Source organism: Pseudophryne corroboree, chromosome 5 (assembly GCF_028390025.1).
Source record: "Pseudophryne corroboree isolate aPseCor3 chromosome 5, aPseCor3.hap2, whole genome shotgun sequence".
NCBI classification, from domain to species: domain Eukaryota; kingdom Metazoa; phylum Chordata; class Amphibia; order Anura; family Myobatrachidae; genus Pseudophryne; species Pseudophryne corroboree.
Genome location: NC_086448.1, coordinates 769,054,381 through 769,072,700, shown reverse-complemented (window position 1 = coordinate 769,072,700; position 18,320 = coordinate 769,054,381). Strand labels below are relative to the sequence as shown.

General features: G+C 48.1%; 2 protein-coding genes across 3 annotated transcripts in view; one reads left to right on the top strand and one right to left on the bottom strand.

Annotated features, from left to right (window-relative positions):
• The window catches only part of DCAF13 (DDB1 and CUL4 associated factor 13), a 78,378-nt gene extending 75,265 nt beyond the window's left edge, over window positions 1–3,113 (bottom strand). The window contains exons 1-2 of one of the 2 annotated variants that reach the window (XM_063924245.1): window positions 2,854–3,113; window positions 1,420–1,619 (exon numbers count right to left, since the gene is read on the bottom strand). In XM_063924245.1, the coding sequence (XP_063780315.1) occupies window positions 1,420–1,619; window positions 2,854–2,923 (270 nt within the window). In that variant the 5' untranslated portion in view covers window positions 2,924–3,113. The remainder of the gene's footprint in view (window positions 1–1,419; window positions 1,620–2,853) is intronic. The other variant, XM_063924247.1, reaches the window with a different exon arrangement.
• Window positions 3,114–3,152: 39 nt separating this feature from the next.
• SLC25A32 (solute carrier family 25 member 32) lies at window positions 3,153–17,255 on the top strand. Its single transcript, XM_063924248.1, has 7 exons — window positions 3,153–3,528; window positions 4,577–4,727; window positions 5,535–5,620; window positions 6,820–6,980; window positions 7,278–7,391; window positions 9,664–9,809; window positions 16,777–17,255. The coding sequence occupies exons 1-7, from the start codon at window positions 3,360–3,362 to the stop codon at window positions 16,913–16,915; spliced, it is 966 nt and encodes a 321-aa protein (XP_063780318.1). The 5' UTR covers window positions 3,153–3,359; the 3' UTR covers window positions 16,916–17,255.
• Window positions 17,256–18,320: the final 1,065 nt, after the last annotated feature.

The following is an 18,320-nucleotide window of genomic DNA, read 5'->3' as shown; positions in this document are numbered from 1 at the left end:
ACTGGGGGAGGAGGGATGTGAAGGGGGAGGAGCCGGCTGTGCAGACAATGCTAATTTTTAGATTGTGCCAAACCTCCGGTTGCAAGCTTCACACCTTCACACCCCTAATGTCTAAGAATGCTCCAGTGTCCCCTAGTGGATGAAAGAGAAAAGCTAATAACAGGATAAGAGTGCAGGTTGAATAAACATGCATTTTCAATGACCATCACCTCTCATCTAACCTGGTTATTGCATCTAACCAAAACTTCACCATTTTGTCAGTGCGGACTTCCTTTACTGGAAGGAGCTCCTTCACTCCATCAGGCTCTCCCCGTCCCTGCATAGCTTCAAACATGCGCTAAAAACTCACCTGTTCATCAAAGCGGACCCTTCCGCCAACATAACCCTGTCACCAGGTCACTCACCCCACCCTCCTACCTTCAGGTGACCATCCACACGCTCACCCCTCATGTCATCTGTCGGTCTCCCCACTCCCCTAGATTGTAAGGTCCTAGGAGCAGGGTTCTCCGCTATATCCTGTTCTCACAGCCCTCTTCTCTAGCACTTCATTGTCAGCCTTTACCTACTCAGTGACTATTTAGCCCAGAATTCCTCTCGCTCATAGGGGGTCATTCAGACCTGATCGCACGCTAGGATTTTTCGCTGCGATCAGGTCAGAACTGCACATGCACCGCAATGCGCAGACACGTCGTATGGCTACAAAGCGGATCGTTGCTGGGCGATGGATTGTACGAAGAATCCATTCGCACAGGCGATCGCAAGGAGATTGATAGTAAGAAGGCGTTTCTGGGTGTCAACTGACCGTTTTCTGGTTGGAAAAACGCAGGCGTGTCCAAGCGTTTGCAGGGAGGGTTCCTGACGTCAATTCCAGCCTCAGATAGCCGCTGCGATCACTTCAGCCTGAGTAAGTCCCGGGCTACTCAGAAAGTGCACAAAACTTTTTTGTACTGCGCAGCTGCACACGCGTTCGCACACTTGCAAAGCAAAAATACACTACCCTATGGGCGGCGACTATCTGCTGGCAGCAGTGAAAAAAAAACCCTAGCGAGCGATCAGGTCTGAATTAGCCCAAAGCCGTTTGTGTCGTCCAGCAGCTCTGCTCCTGCTAGTGCCATCACGGCTGGAGACAGGTTCCACTCTTCCCTGATTACTCCCTCACTCACCTTACTTCCCAGATGTATTGTGTACTGAGAACTGTGCTGCTAATTGTTACCTGTGCTCTGTTTAAGTCTTGATTAATGTAATGTTATGCAATGTTCTACGTACCCTGAATTGTCCTACTGTTGCCATATATGTACAGTGCTTGTGACACCTTAAAAATAAAATGTAATAAATGTTCTCAATCCTCGCCATCCAAAAAAATAAATAAAAAATACAAAAAGGAAGCCCTTCAGAATAAATCCCCTTTAAGACCCTTACCTCTCCATCACAGGCTCCTGACAGCACTGTGGATAGGCTCTTGGGATGTTTAGCCATACAGTTGATTCCATCTCTGTGTCCCTCCAAAGCGGCAACAAATGGCTTGGCAAACACTCGCTCCAGTTTGGTGCTATTTAGTGCCCTGACATACTCACGAGGTACTTCAAATGGGTGGAGTGAGGGGTCATAGTTTCGAGGAACTAAAATGGTAAAACGTTTACAGTATAATCAGATGAGGAGACGCTATGTGGGCAATGAAATAGAAGCTTTAACATCACATAAATCAGTTTTTGCTGCTTATAGAATTCAGAGTAACTGCTAAAGCAATACACAATAACTTAAGCGGGGTACACACTAGCCGATGTGTGTAACCGGCGATATTGGCTGCAGCAGGGACCCAGCTGGGTGCCGGCATCAGCAAGTGTGTGCCGGTGTGAAGGGAACGACGGCCATGCTGCAGCATGGCCATCGTTAATGAGGACCACCCTCGGCTGGACTGTTCAGACGAGGGACGGGGTCATTAACAATGCGCGGGAGCATTATATTGAGTGTATTGCGCTCTGCCCCCTAGGGAAACCCACGCGTCCCGCGCTCTGCCCCCAAGGGAAACCCACGCGTCCCGCGCTTTCCTGCCCCTTAGGGAAACCCACGGGTCCCGCGCTCTGCCCCCAAGGGAAACCCACGCGTCCCGCGCTCTGCCCCCAAGGGAAACCCACGCGTCCGGCGCTCTGCCCCCTAGGGAAACCCACGCGTCCCGCGCTCTGCCCCCTAGGGAAACCCACGCGTCCCGCGCTCTGCCCCCTAGGGAAACCCACGCGTCCCGCGCTCTGCCCCCAAGGGAAACCCACGCGTCCCGCGCTCTGCCCCCAAGGGAAACCCACGCGTCCCGCGCTCTGCCCCCAAGGGAAACCCACGCGTCCCGCGCTCTGCCCCCAAGGGAAACCCACGCGTCCCGCGCTCTGCCCCCAAGGGAAACCCACGCGTCCCGCGCTCTGCCCCCAAGGGAAACCCACGCGTCCCGCGCTCAGCCCCCAAGGGAAACCCACGCGTCCCGCGCTCAGCCCCCAAGGGAAACCCACGCGTCCCGGGCTCTGCCCCCAAGGGAAACCCAAGCGTCCCGCGCTCTGCCTCCAAGGGAAACCCACGCGTCCTGCGCTCTGCCCCCTAGGGAAACCCACATGTCCTGCGCTATCCTGCCCCTTAAGGCAACCCACGCGCACCCGCACCCTGCCCCTTAGGGAAACCCACGCGTCACGACCCTTAGGAAAACCCACGTGTCCCGCACTCTGCCCCTTTGGGATCCCCACGTGTCCCGTCCTCTGCCCCTCCTTAGGGCACCTTGCCAACTCTTAGGGCACCTTGCCAACTCTCTGTAACTTGGACACCCCACACGTCTGTTGTCTGTCCTCAGGACACCCCAGTTCATGTACTCACCCCTTTGGAGATCCTTTTTGGTTTCCCGCACATAATCGTCGGGATTTCTACACAAAACCTTTACTTTCATAGCGATAAACACCACAAGTGACAAGCTCCGCTCTCTCCCAACTCTCACCACATGGGCCGGAACTGAGGGAAAACCAGGGTCATCAGAACTGCGCCGGAGACTTCACGCAGCAGCCGCCGCCATCTTTACTCCGGTCTGCCCATACCTACACGCCGGCGGTCCTCCAACGTACAGCCGACGGTGCGCCTCAGACGATTGATAAGAACGTGCCAGCAGCGTAAGCTTCGTACAATGCCATCTTCCAGCAAGGCGGGGACAGCAGCACGTGACGCAGGGATCGGCGGCCGCCATCTTTAGTAAGGGCAAAGCGTGTGATGGGAATAGTGGGGGTGGGGGTGACATTGGAGGTGGTTTCCTCCTCCATCCCCAGCCTGATGCAACGTGTGTGCGGTGCGGCAGGTGTCAGACGTCCGCCCGGCCGGTGCGCCCTCCCCGCATGGCTGCCCCATCCAGCCCGGAGGCCGCACTCCCATCCTCTCCGGCCCATCCCTGGTCCCAGCTTCTCAGGCACGTCCAGTACGAGAACCTGGTGGCCGGCCTGAGCGGGGGCGTCATCTCCACCCTGGTGCTGCACCCGCTGGACCTAGTCAAGATCCGCTTTGCAGGTACCAGCCCAACCCTATAGTTCTCTATATAATATGTATTTATGTATGTGATGTCACTTCTATACAGCAGATGCAGCACTCTGCAGACTAAAACATAGATCAGTGAAGACTGGTGGGTTCCTGCAGTCCAGTTTCGTGTCTTGATTGACCTGTCCTCAAGAAATACAGGGGCAGATGTATTAAGCCTGGAGAAGTGATAAAGCAGTGATGAGTGGAAGGTGATAATGCACCAGCCAATCAGCTTCTAACTGTCATTTTTAAAATCTGTAATGATTGGCTGGTGCATTATCACCTTGCGCTTATCACTGGTTTATCACTTCTCCAGGTTAATACATCTGCCCCACAGTGTGCAAATCCTTACTTTAAATATCACCCATATTCCATCCAATATGTTGGATTATGGGTGCTGGACTTTGCACTTTGTTCTCTGAGGATCAGTCATTAAAGACCCATAATGTTGGGCTACGGTAGCCTCGGGTCTTCGTTGGTCTGTGTTTTATGGGGACATGTACTAAGCAGTGATAAAAGTAGAGAAGTGAGCCAGTGGAGAAGTTGCCCATGGCAACCAATCAGCTGCTTTGTATACTTTTACAGTTAGGCAAGTTATAAATGTTACATCAATGCTGATTGTTTGCGATGGGCAACTTCTCCACTGGACAGGCGGCGGGGGAAACAACGGCCATTGTGCAGCTGTCGTTAACGAGGACCTCCCTCGTCTGTACATGTTCGGACGAGGGAGGGGGTCGTTAATGGAGCGTGCATCGTTAACGATAGTGAGTGTACACACTAGGTGACATTGTAAACAATATCGTCTAGTGTGTATGGGGCTTTAGGCACGGGTGGTGGTGATGATGATGACTGATTGACGTCCTTGTCATGTTTGTTAAAAAGTTCATGCACATTTTCCTGTCTAGCCAAAGTTTTTATTTTTTAACTGAAGCCGCTTTCATTTTTACTCGTTCGCTATGCAATCAATTCCTGGTGTCCAGGCTGTAATATGTAAGGCTGCATGCTTTGTTATATCTGTGTATTCATTATGTCTTTGCAGTGAGCGATGGCTTGGAGCTCCGACCTAAGTACAATGGTATATTGCACTGCATGTCCACCGTGTGGAGACAGGAAGGACTACGCGGCCTCTATCAGGGGGTTACTCCTAATATATGGGGAGCTGGGGCGTCCTGGGGACTTTACTTCTTCTTGTAAGTGTTTACCGTGTACCTGTATAGGATGTCGGTGTTTTTACCATGTACCTCTCGTGCAGGGGTGGGGAACCTTTGGCCCTCCAGCTGTTGTTGAACTACACATACCAGCATGCCTTGCTACAGTTCTGCTATTTGTCCATGCTAAAACTGTTGCAGGGCATGCTGGGATGTAAAGTTCAATAACAGCTGGAAGACCGAAGGTTCCCCATCCCTGTTCTATTGGATGTTGGTGTTTTTACAGTGTGCTTGTAGTGGCATAACACTGTATATAGTGATAGCAATTACATTTGTAGAATGTATAATATAGTCTGGTTTTGGGTTTTTTATAAATCATGCATCAGATTATCCGGGCATGGGTGAGTGCTTCTTTACAATAATGACTTTACACCTTGGATTTCAGTATACAGTAGCTCCCTTACATGTCTGATATAATGTGGTCTATGTACTAAGCCTTGAAAATAAATAAAGTGTACAGAGAGAAACTACCAACCAATCAGCGCCTGTCATTTTCCCCCCTCAAACTCCGCCTGAAACATGGCAGTCAGGAGCTGATTGGCTGGTACTTTATCTCTCTACACCCTATCACTCTCTCAGGCTTTTTACAACTCCCCCAGTGTCAGAAGTCCTAGTAGATGCAATTGAGATAAGTTAAATTCTGGTGTCCTGTAGTTAAAACATTTCTCTTATCTAAGGTGTATACGTTATTGCCTGCGGATTCATTCTTTATGTACCTGTCTTGTTCTGTGCTTTTATTACATTGTTACCCGTGTGTTCATTGGGCCTTTTTTTTTTTTCTCCTTCCAGTTACAGTGCTATCAAAGCGTACAAGAAGGAAGGTAGGGCAGAGAACCTCACAGCGACTGAGCACCTCCTGTCGGCTGCTGGTGCCGGTAAGTGGCTGCGTATAAGATGTGGGTCAGGCTGCCGGGCCATGGGGGACAAGTGACTTAGAGGAGTGTGGGATGGACGCTGTAATATCATGTCTGCCCTGCTAATCACGTTTCCGCTTAAGGGGGTCTATATACTAAGCCTTGGAGAGAGATAAAGTGGACGGAGATAAAGTACCAGCCAATCAGCTCCTAACTGTCCTTTTTTCACACACAGCCTGTAACATAACGGTTAGTAGCTGATTGGCTGGTACGTCATCTCCGTCCATGTTTTCGGTCTCCAAGGCTTAGTACATAGACCCCTAATTGTGCTATTTGCAGCCCTGGACTTATGTTAAAGAATGTCTTACATGGAAGTGCGATACATTTACTGACTGAACATGCGATAACATCCATATCAAATGTAAACCTATGTTCCGATAGCGTGACTCATACTCAATGGGGGTCATTCTGACCCGTTTGCTCGCTGCGTTTTAACACAGCAGAGCGAACGGGTCCCTACTGCGCATGCCAGACAGCCGAAGGCCGTAGCAGGGATATGATCGCCTCTGCCTGATCGACGGGAGGGGGCGGAACGGCCGCGTTTGGCCACCGTTTCGTGGGTTTGGTCCGGCCAACGCATGTGTGGCCGGACCGAACGGGGGGCGGGCCACAGCGGCTGCGTGACGTCACATGCAGCGGCTGCGGGCCGGGGAGCGATGAGTAGCTCCCGTCCAGCACGCTAAAGCTGCGCTGGTCGGGAGCTACTCTTAAAGTGCAAAGGCATCGCCGCTGTGCGATGCCTTTGCACTTCTGCGAGGGGGGCCGAACTGACTAGCGGGGCGGGCACAGCTACGTTCAACTCGGAATGACCCCCAATGTCACAACTGTTGCCGCAGTGCCACAATTATGTGGGGGACTGATTGAGGGACCGTTGCATTGTTGGTATTTAGCGCACCATCAGTCTGAAATGTGCCCCAACAAACCCATGCTGCCTGCGGTTTATCAGTTACTATATTCACTGTGCAATGTTCTAAAACATAAGTGTTTGGTGTAGGATTACGTGTGTTCCTGTCCCCAGGCTCGCATACACACAGAGCAACTCATGTCAGATAAATGCTGGGTAACCGTGCAGAACTGGTGTCTACGTGATGTTCCTAGGGAGTGTGTTCTGTTGATGATGGTTGTTATGTACTATTCATTTTCTTTCTTTCCTGACACAGGTGCCCTAACGTTGTGTTTTACAAACCCAATATGGGTTACAAAGACTCGTCTTGTTCTTCAGTATGACGCTGGCGTTGACCCTTCCAAGCGTCAGTACCGGGGAATGTTCCATGCTCTGGCTAAGATCTATAGACAAGAAGGGATCCCCGGGCTATACAAGGTAATGTCCCCTTATGTGATATCTGGCAATGTACAGTGTGCACAGATTGTGACTATGGGGCAGATGTATTAACCTGGAGAAGGAATAAGGAAGTGATAAACCAATGATATGTGCAAGGTGATACACGCACCAGCCAATCAGCTCCAATATGTAAATTAACAGTTAGGATCTGATTGGCTGGTGTGTTTATCACCTTGCACATATCACTGGTTTATCGCTTCCTTATGCCGTCTCCAGGTTAATACATCTGCCGCTTTGTTTTTTATGATCTACAGCCGCCATATTTTGTGTTTGCAGGGTTTCGTGCCCGGCCTATTGGGAACATCACACGGTGCCCTTCAGTTCATGGCATACGAGGAGTTAAAGATGGAATACAATAAGCACCTTAATAAGCCCAGTGATGCTAAACTGGTAAAACAGAACTCTCTCTTTAGAGACCTCTACGTTTACAGTTACATTTTGGGTTAAGTTTACTATATATTATGATTACCCCAAGAGTCAGATTTACTATTTATTATTACCATAGACCACATTATATCAGACATGTAAGGGAGCTACTGTATACTATTATTTGCTCATTCACATCAGTCCCTGCCCCAGTGGAGCTTACACTCTATATTCTCTACCACATGTACAGACACATTCACGCTAGGGTTAATTTTGTTGGGAGCCAATTAACCTACCAGTACATTTTTGGATTGTGGGAGGAAACCGGAGCACCCGGAGGAAACCCACGCAAGTACGGGGAGAATATACAAACTCCACACAGTTAGGGACATGGTGGGAATGGAACCCATGACCTCAGTGCTGTGAGGCAGTAATGCTAACCATTACACCAGGCATGTCCAAACTGCGGCCCTCCAGCTGTTGAGAAACTACACATCCCAGCATGCCCTGACACAGTTTTGCTGTCAGAGAATGCTAAAGCTGTGTCGGGGCATGCTGGGATGTGTAGTTTCTCAACAGCTGGAGGGCCGCAGTTTGGACATGCCTGCATTTCACCATCCGTACTGCCCTGTACTAAAACTGCTAAAATAGAAAAATGTTTCCCATGGCAACCAGTCAGATTGTAGCAATCATTTATGTAGTACGTGCAGTTAAATGATAGCTACAATATGACTGGTTGGGGAGGACAACACATACACATTTGCCTTTTAGAAACCTTAGTAAATCAAATGCTTTAAGCTGGGTACACACTGATGCGATGTCGCACCAAAATGCCGTTATGGTGCGACACATATCTTACATTGCGCAGTGTGTACCCAGGATTGCCTGCTCCCACGGTCGCATGCGACAGACATTTTGTTTGATGAGCTGCACATTTAACAAAGCGTCCGTCACTGGCTTCCTGTGTTATGTTAATGAAGGACGGAACATGGTCCTTCCGTCCTTCATTCAAATCACCCCAGTGTGTACGGGCAATTTGGGCAGACAGGGATTCGTTCCTATGTCGGAATGAATACTAGTCGCTCCAGTGTGTACTCGGCTTCAGTCCTTTAAATACTCCTATTAGACTTTTCTTGTCTGTAAACATATTGAAGAAAATATAAATTTGCCATAGCAGGGCGAAAAAACGATTGGACAGAAGGAAGTAACGGTCAGGGGATACTCCAGGTGGCTCTAAAGGCAACATGATGTTGTCCCAGGCGCCCTGCGAGACAAACGAAACAGTGCCGCCCCCTGGGCGGTGGCATAGCTTGCCCACCCCCTAGTTATGGCCCTGCTTAATATAAACACTCAGTAGAGATCCATGACGTGGTTTCCTTACATTTTTTTTTATTTTTTCCTGTATTTTAAAAAAAGAACACCGGCTGGATGTAACGCAGTGCGGGACGGCTGGAGGTCCAAGATTCCACCCGAACACAACGTGTTTTTTTTTATTTTATTTTTAAAGCAGCAATTAACCAGGTTGATTTTGCCTTGTAAATGATTGCCGCTTTAAAAAAAAAAAAAATAGTATTAGTTTGTCCGGAATCTCGGTGCTCTGGCTGTCTCGCACTTTTATCAAGTATTCGTCTGTTTTTTGATTTGTGTAATTTGAGTTGGGAAATTCAGTTTCTAAAAATGTGAGCACATCCCTATGGAGAGTGATTTTCTGGTCATTTACATTAACAGTATTTTATACAGTTTGAAGAAGTTATTTAGTGCAATGGGCCCAACACACTGGCAGATAACTCTGAACGTTCTCGTTCATTTCGTTCAGTGTGTAGGCACCAACAATGAACGATGCGCGGCCCCGCAAAACTTTGCCCCCCGCCTCCACGTCAGGTACCTCGGCGGAACATCGTCGTGTGTGTGTGTAGGGGGCATAAGACTTTGTGGTTAAACCGGTCTGTCATAATTTCTATTATAGAAAACCTTTAAATTTATGTTTATGATTATGCAGATTAACACATTAAGCTCTAGAATCCCCATTACCATATAGTTATACTTGCAAGGGTTAATGAGCTATTGATGGCAGCGTATCACCATCTGTCTGTCTAGTAAAGAGAGAATTACCTCTGACAGCCACGATGAACCATTCTGTAATACATGATGGGCTTAATTACACCTTTCTCACGTTTGTGAAGCAGAGTGCACGTCTATGAAATGTCAGCTGTAGCTAGGCATCATAAGAACATTGCTGAAGTACAATTTGCCAAAGGCTGTATGCAGAGTCTCTGTAATTATATTCTTTATTCAGAACACTCTGGAATACATCACGGTGGCAGCGCTGTCAAAGATATTTGCAGTGATGACTACTTATCCTTATCAAGTAGTACGCGCTCGTCTACAGGATCAGCACAACCGCTATGCGGGGGTTATCGATGTTATCAGCAGGACTTGGCGGTAAGTAGACCTGTCCTATTTCTAATAAAGTCTGCTGATTGTGTCCCTGTGTTTTGCTCTCTATAGACAGGACGAGTTAGGAACTTGATAGTGCGGTAGTCCTCCCTATGCCGGATTCCCAGAGAATGAGTGGTGGTTTGGTTGTAGTGAATACCTTATCCATAGTTCTAAGTACAGAGTCCATGAACCAGTGTTATTTGAGGCTGCAATGCAGGCGGTAGGTTTCAGTATATATTCATTAGTGAAATATTACCCCAGTCCTTCAGTCAAAATAACCAAGGTATGATATCTACTGACCCGAATTGCATCTATGCAAATTGGAGTTAATTGCTAACTGTATAACAGTGCTAACTGAAGGTAAATAATCAGACACTTTTTAATGATTACACTGATAAAAGCTAATCGTTAATTTATTGTATTTTCTCTTACGTCCTAGAGGATGCTGGGGACTCCGTAAGGACCATGGGGAATAGACGGGCTCCGCAGGAGACATGGGCACTAGAAATAACTTTAGATATGGGTGTGCACTGGCTCCTCCCTCTATGCCCCTCCTCCAGATTTCAGTTTGATACTTTGCCCAGAGGAGACTTGGTGCATTATAGGGAGCTCTCCTGAGTTTCTCTGAAAGAAAGAATTTTGTTAGGTTTTTTATTTTCAGGGAGCCCTGCTGGCAACAGACTCCCTGCATCGTGGGACTGAGGAGAGAGAAGCAGACCTACTTAAATGCTAGGCTCTGCTTCTTAGGCTACTGGACACCATTAGCTCCAGAGGGAGTCGGAATGCAGGTCTCCCCTCGCTGTTCGTCCCGGAGCCGCGCCGCCGTCCTCCTCACAGCCGGAAGATCGAAGCCGGGTGAGTATAAGAAGATAGAAGACTTCAGAGGCGGCAGAAGACTTCAGATCTTCTCAGAGGTAACGCGCAGCGGTAACGCTGCACGCCATTGCTCCCACACACAACACACAGCGGCAGGCACTGATGGTTGCAGGGCGCAGGGGGGGGGCGCCCTGGGCAGCAATACTAAACCTCTAGGACTGGCCAGTATAGATATATAGGCTCTGCGGACTGTATATTTAAACCCCCCCGCCAGTTTTGAAGAAATCGAGCAGGACCGAAGCCCGCCGCTGAGGAGGCGGAGCTTGATCCCTCAGCACTAACCAGCGCCATTTTCTCCACAGCACACCGCTGGGAAGCTGGCTCCCCGGACTCTCCCCTGCTAAACACGGTGACAGAGGGTTTTAAAGAAGGGGGGGGGGGGCACATAATTTGGCGCAGTTATTATATAAAGTAAAGCGCTAGATATTTCTGGGATTTTTCCAGGGTCATCGGCGCTGGGTGTGTGCTGGCATTCTCTCTCTCTCTCTCTCTCTCTCTCTCTCTCTCTCTCTCTCTCTCTCTCTCTCTCTCTCTCTCTCTCTCTCTCTCTCTCTCTCTCTCTCTCTCTCTCTCTCTCTCTCTCTCTCTCTCTCTCCCCCCCCCCCCCCCAAAGGGCCTTGTTGGGGAACTGTCTCCAGATTAGAGATTTCCCTGAGTGTGTGGGGTGTCGGTACGCGTGTGTCGACATGTCTGAAGCGGAAGGCTCTTCTAAGGAGGAGGTGGAGCAAATGAGTGTGGTGTCTCCGTCGGCAACGCCGACACCTGACTGGTTGGATATGTGGAATGTTTTAAATGCAAATGTGAATTTATTACACAAAAGGTTGGACAAAGCGGAGTCCAGGGAAGGTACAGGGAGTCGAGGCCTGCCTTTCACTATGACGCAGGGACTTTCTGGGTCTCAGAAGCGCCCACTATCCCAAGTAGTTGACACGGATACCGACACGGATACTGACTCCAGTGTCAAGTATAATGATGCGAAGTTGCAGCCTAAATTGGCTAAAAGTATTCATTTATATGATTATTGCAATAAAGGATGTGTTGCATATAACAGATGACCCCTCGGTACCTTACACGAGGGTACACATGTTTAAAGAAAAGAAGCCTGAGGTTACTTTCCCCCTTCTCATGAGTTAAATGAGTTGTTTGAAATTGCTTGGGAAACTCCAGACAAGATACTGCAGATTCCCAAGAGGATTCTTATGGCGTATCCTTTCCCGACTAAGGACAGGATACGGTGGGAATCCTCCCCAAGAGTCGACAAAGCGTTGACACGCTTATCCAAAAAGGTAGCGCTGCCATCTCAAGATACAGCAGCCCTCAAGGATCCTGCTGATCGCAGACAGGAAACTACCTTGAAGGTCTATTTACACACATACTGGTACAATACTCAGACCGGCGATTGCGTCGGCTTGGGTTTGTAGCGCTGTAGCAGCGTGGACAGATACCTTATCTGCTGATATTGATACGCTGGATAAGGAAACCATTTTATTGACCTTGGGTCATATTAAGGATGCTGTCCTATATATGAGAAGACGTTGGCCTACTGGGTTCCAGAGCCAACGCGATGGCGATTTCTGCTAGGCGGGCCCTATGGACCAGACAATGGACGGGTGATGCCGACTCGAAGAGGCATATGGAGGTTTTGCCTTACAAGGGTGAGTACTTATTTGGGGAAGGTCTCACGGACCTGGTTTCCACAGCTACTGCAGGTAAATCAACTTTTTAGCTTTATGTTTCCTCACAGCCTAAGAAAACGCCACATTATCAGATGCAGTCCTTTCGGTCGCATAAAGCCAAGAGAGTACGAGGATCTTCCTTTCTTGCCAGAGGTAAGGGCAAGGGGAAAAAAGCTGCCAACTACAGCTAGTTCCCAGGAGCAGAAGTCCTCCCCGGTTTCTACAAAATCCACCGCATGACGCTGGGGCTCCGCTGAGGGAGTCCGCTCCAGTGGGGGCACGTCTTCGAATCTTCAGCCACGTCTGGGTTCAATCACAGGTGGATCCCTGGGCAATAGACATTGTTTCCCAGGGTTACAAGCTGGAATTCAAAGAGGTGCCTCCTCGCCGGTTTTTCAAATCGGCCCTACCGGCTTCTTCCCCAGAGAGGGAGGTAGTTTTAGCAGCAATTCAAAAATTGTGTCTTCAACAAGTTGTGGTCAAGGTTCCCCTGCTTCAGCAGGGGATGGGGTATTACTCAACCCTGTTTGTGGTCCCGAAACCGGACAGTTCGGTCAGACCCATTCTGAATTTAAAATCCTTAAACCTATACTTAAAAAGGTTCAAGTTCAAGATGGAATCACTCAGAGCGGTCATCGCCAGCCTGGAAGGGGGGGATTATATGGTGTCCCTGGACATAAAGGATGCATACCTTCATGTCCCCATATATCCGCCTCATCAGGCGTTCCTGAGATTTGCTGTACAGGATTGTCATTACCAATGTCAGACGTTGCCGTTTGGGCTTTCCACGGCCCCGAGGATTTTCACCTAGATAATGGCGGAAATGATGGTGCTCCTGCGCAAGCAGGGAGTCACCAATTATCCCGTACTTGGACGATCTCCTAATAAAAGCGAGATCAAGAGAGCAGTTGCTGAACAGCGTAGCACTCTCCCTGAGGGTGTTGCACCAGCACGGCTGGATTCTCAATCTCCCGAAGTCACAGTTGGTTCCAACGACCCGTTTGCCTTTCTTAGGCATGATTCTGGATACAGACCAGAAAAGGGTTTTTCTCCCGATGGAAAAGGCCCAGGAACTCATGAACTTGGTCAGGGACCTCTTGAAGCCAAAAAGGGTGTCGGTGCATTACTGCACTCGAGTTCTGGGAAAGATGATGGCGTCTTACGAGGCCATTCCATTCGGCAGGTTCCATGCAAGGACTTTTCAGTGGGACCTTCTGGACAAGTGGTCCGGGTCGCATCTACAGATTCATCAGATGATCAGCCTGTCCCCCAGTGCCCTGGGGATCTCTCCTGTGGTGGCTGCAGAGTGCTCACCTTCTAGAGGGTCGCAGGTTCGGCATTCAGGACTAGGTTCTGGTAACCACGTACGCGAGCCTCCGAAGATGGGGAGCAGTCACACAGGGAAGAAACTTCCAAGGTCTATGGTCAAGCCAGGAGGCTTGTCTACACATCAACGTACTGGAATTAAGGACCATATACAACGGCCTTCGTCAAGCGGAGAATTTGCTTCGCGACCTACCGGTTCTGATTCAGTCAGACAACATTACTGCAGTGGCTCATGTAAACCGTCAAGGCGGAACAAAGAGCAGAGTGGCTATGGCAGAAGCCACCAGGTTTCTTCGCTGGGCGGAAAATCATGTAAACGCTCTGACGGCAGTCTTTATTCCGGGAGTGGACAACTGGGAAGCGGACTTCCTCAGCAGACACGATCTACATCCAGGAGAGTGGGGACTTCATCAGGAAGTCTTTGCAGCGATTGCAAGTCAGTGGGGACTGCCTCAAATAGACATGATGGCGTCACACCTCAACAAGAGATATTGCGCCAGGTCAAGGGACCCTCAGGCGGTAGCAGTGGACGCCCTGGTGACACCGTGGGTGTTCCAGTCGGTCTATGTGTTCCCTCCTCTTCCTCTCATCTCCAGGATATTGAGAATCATAAGACGAAGAGAAGTACAGACAATTCTCATTGTTCCAGATTGGCCTCGAAGGGCCCGGTATCTGGATCTGCAGGAAATGCTCACAGAAGATCCGTGGCCTCTTCCTCTCAGAGAGGACCTGTTGCATCAGGGGCCCTGTGTGTTCCAGGACTTACCGCGGCTGCGTTTGACGGCATGGCGGTTGAACGTCGGATCCTAGCGGAAAAGGGCATTCCGGATGAGGTCATTCCTACTCTGATAAAGGCTAGGAAGGAAGTGACGGCAAAACATTATCACCGTATATGGAGGAAGTATGTGTCTTGGTGTGAGTCCAGGAATGCTCCTCCGGAAGAATTCCATCTGGGCTGTTTCCTTCACTTCCTACAGACTGGAGTGAATTTGGGTAATATTAGGCTCCATTAAGGTTCAGATTTCGGCCCTATCCATTTTCTTTCAGAAGGAATTGGCTTCTCTCCCAGAAGTCCAGACTTTTGTGAAGGGAGTGCTGCATATACAGCCTCTTTTTGTGCCTCTTGTGGCACCAAGGGACCTTAACGTGGTGTTACGGTTCCTTAAGTCTCACTGGTTTGAGCCTCTTCAAACGGTGGAATTAAAGTATCTCGCTAGGAAAGTGGTCATGTTGTTGGCATGGGCATCGGCAAGGCGAGTGTCTGAGTTGGCGGCTTTATCTCATAAAAGCCCCTATCTGATTTTCCATGTGGATAGAGCGGAGTTGCGGACTCGTCCTCAATTTTTGCCTAAGGTGGTTTCCTCTTTTCATATGAACCAACCTATTGTGGTGCCTGTGGCTACGCGGGACTTGGAGGATTCTGAGTCCCTTGATGTGGTCAGGGCATTGAAATTTATGTAGCCAGAACGGCTCGGGTTAGGAAAACAGAGGCACTGTTTGTCCTGTATTCAGCCAACAAGGTTGGCGCTCCTGCTTCTAAGCAGACTATTGCTCGCTGGATTTGTAACACGATTCAGCAGGCTCATTCTACGGCTGAATTGCCGTTACCAAAGTCCGTAAAGGCCCATTCCACTAGGAAGGTGGGCTCTTCTTGGGCGGCTGCCCGAGGTGTCTCGGCATTACACCTTTGCAAAGTTCTACAAGTTTGATACCCTGGCTGATGAGGACCTCATGTTTGCTCAATCGGTGCTGCAGAGTCATCCGCACTCTCCCGCCCGTTTTGGAGCTTTGGTATAATCCCCATGGTCCTTACGGAGTCCCCAGCATCCTCTAGGATGTAAGAGAAAATAAGATTTTAAAACTACCGGTAAATCTTTTTCTCCTAGTCCGTAGAGGATGCTGGGCGCCCGTCCCAGTGCGGACTAAATTCTGCAAGACTTGTATATAGTTTTGGCTCACATAAGGGTTATGTTACAGTTTTGATCAGTCTCGGGCTGATGCTGTTTTGTTTCATACTGTTAACTGGTTCGTATATTCCATGTTATATGGTGTGGGCTGGTATGAATCTTGCCCTTGGATTAACAAAAATCCTTTCCTCGTACTGTCCGTCTCCTCTGGGCACAGTTTTCTAACTGAGGTCTGGAGGAGGGGCATAGAGGGAGGAGCCAGTGCACACCCATATCTAAAGTTCTTTTTAGTGCCCATGTTTCCTGCGGAGCCAGTCTATTCCCCATGGTCCTTATGGAGTCCCCAGCATCCTCTACGGACTAGGAGAAAAAGATTTACCGGTAGGTTTAAAATCTTATTTTTCATGGAACATTTAACACTTTGCCTAGTAAGCCCCTATATGTAACCCTGTGGCAGCGAATGTATCATTGGCTAAGAGTGACTTTATTTTCTTAACAGAAATGTCCAGTTTTGAGCAAATTCTGCCCATCTTACACATCTGGGTGCGATTGCCTATTGATGGGCCACCCATGTACCTGAAAGCTAAACTGTACCTGCCTTTCCCCGCACCGGTGGCAGACAAGTGCAGCTGGCTTTCAGCTCCACTGGGCTTTGTGAGGGGTATAGGCAACATGAGCAGAACCTATCTTGTAAACCAGATTCTAAACTGTAGCTACGGACAGCGGAAGCTCTGCATCGAGTGGATGCTGGGTTTTTTTTACATCAAATCATGTGATGGCTAACTGCCGTTGCATCAAAACCATTTGATGGTATAACAATCGATGGTCAGACAATGTGACGAAGAAACCGGAGTTTCGCACATAAGCTTTGCCATAGACACAGCTTGTAGGTGCCTGCAGCAAGTATTCAGCCATGGGATGGGCATTAGAAAGCTGCTATTACATGGAAAAGCACTTTCATCAGATTGGGACATTTAATGGTTGCAAAAACATTGGTGTCCATCCTAACAAAGCTGCTAAACTACCCATCCGGTGACCTTTCCTTGCAGCTGCATGCAGATTGACAGCATTACAAAGAAGTTTTCTCTTGACTCGCTGCTTTCCAACTCTGATCACTGATGCCAGGTATAATGGAGAATCTGATGTTGATTGTAACAAGAACTTTTATCTTTTCTGCTCTTAAAGGAAAGAAGGTGTCCATGGATTCTACAAAGGAATTGTTCCCAATGTTCTCCGAGTCACTCCCGCCTGCTGTATCACCTTTGTAGTATATGAAAATGTCTCTCACTTCCTATTGGGTCTGCGGAATCCGGGGAATAAGTAACATATACCGCCTGTCCTTGGGACTCTTGGTGTCTGCGGAGACGGTGGACACGTCAGAGAGAGAACCGTGTCCTGTACGGATCTTATTCAGGGTTATGTCTCTATACAGTACCTGTGTGAGAGCAGGTTGTGGTTTTATTTATTACATGTTTATGTATATTGCTTCTACAGTTGTATGTGCAAGCAAGTAATACTTTCTTTTTATTTTTTTGTCACGACCTGGAATTTGACATTTACATTTTTATGTAACGCGTTTCTAGTTGTATTTACTTTACAGCGTCTACATTTCAAAGTGTAAAAAAAATATGACAAAGAAAAGTGAAAGTTATTTTTTTTAAAAACCCTTGCTTCTCATGTCTTTGTGTCTCTGATTTGGTGTTACTAGCACGTCATCATGCAGAATGTATTACTGTAAGTGCTTTGGCATACCAGTCATCTTCTTGTCTATAAATACGGATGTTTTCATTTAAAATAAGTGTTACCAGCGCATATAGGTTAGCCCATAGTGGCAAAGTTAGGGAAGGGGACAAACTTTATTTATTTATTTTGTCACATTTTTATTCACGTTTGATCCATTAACCACGGAAAAGGGAAAGATGTACAAAAGTGAAAAGGTGGGTGTGTGTGGGGGGATCCATGACCTCAAATTCAGTAATACATAGAAATGATGAATAAGGAAAGAACATGACACATATGCAGCGAATAACAAGGCGGTTGATGCATACATTGCAACGCCCTCTGAGATTACTCTGTTTCAAGAAGCAACATTGCACCTTCCCCAGCTGTAGTGAACTCATGTCAACTAAACCATTTAGTCAGGGGGGAGGAATTTTAAAAGGAGTTAGGGTACTCCTAAGGTCTCTGGGGCAGATATATTAACCTGGAGAAGGCATAAGGAAGTGATAAAGCAGTGTTAAGTGCAAGGTGATAATGTACCAGCCAATCAGCTCCTAACTTAATTTACATATGGGAGCTGATTGGCTGGTGTGTTTATCACCTTGCATTTATCACTGGTTTATCACTTCCTTATGCCTTCTCCAGGTTAATACATCTTCCCCTATGTTTGAAAAGCATAGTGGATTTTATGAATGGTTTTTTGGAGGGTTGGGGGTGAAGGACATTTCCAAGATTGCAGAATGGCCGCCCTAGTTGTGATTAAAAATGTCCTGATTCATAGCGATCCGAGATACAGTACATAAATCTGTTGGATATATATGGAATAATGCTAATGGGGTCAATCCAGGTGCATTGACGAGCCCTAGTTGCTTCACCCCTTTTTTTTTTTTGTGTGTGTGTGTGTGTGTGTGTGTGTGTGTGATGACCTCTGAAAGTTATTAGTCATCTTGCACACAAAATACAAAAAAATGTAAAATGGTCAAGCAACCAGTAAATTGAATTTCGGACCA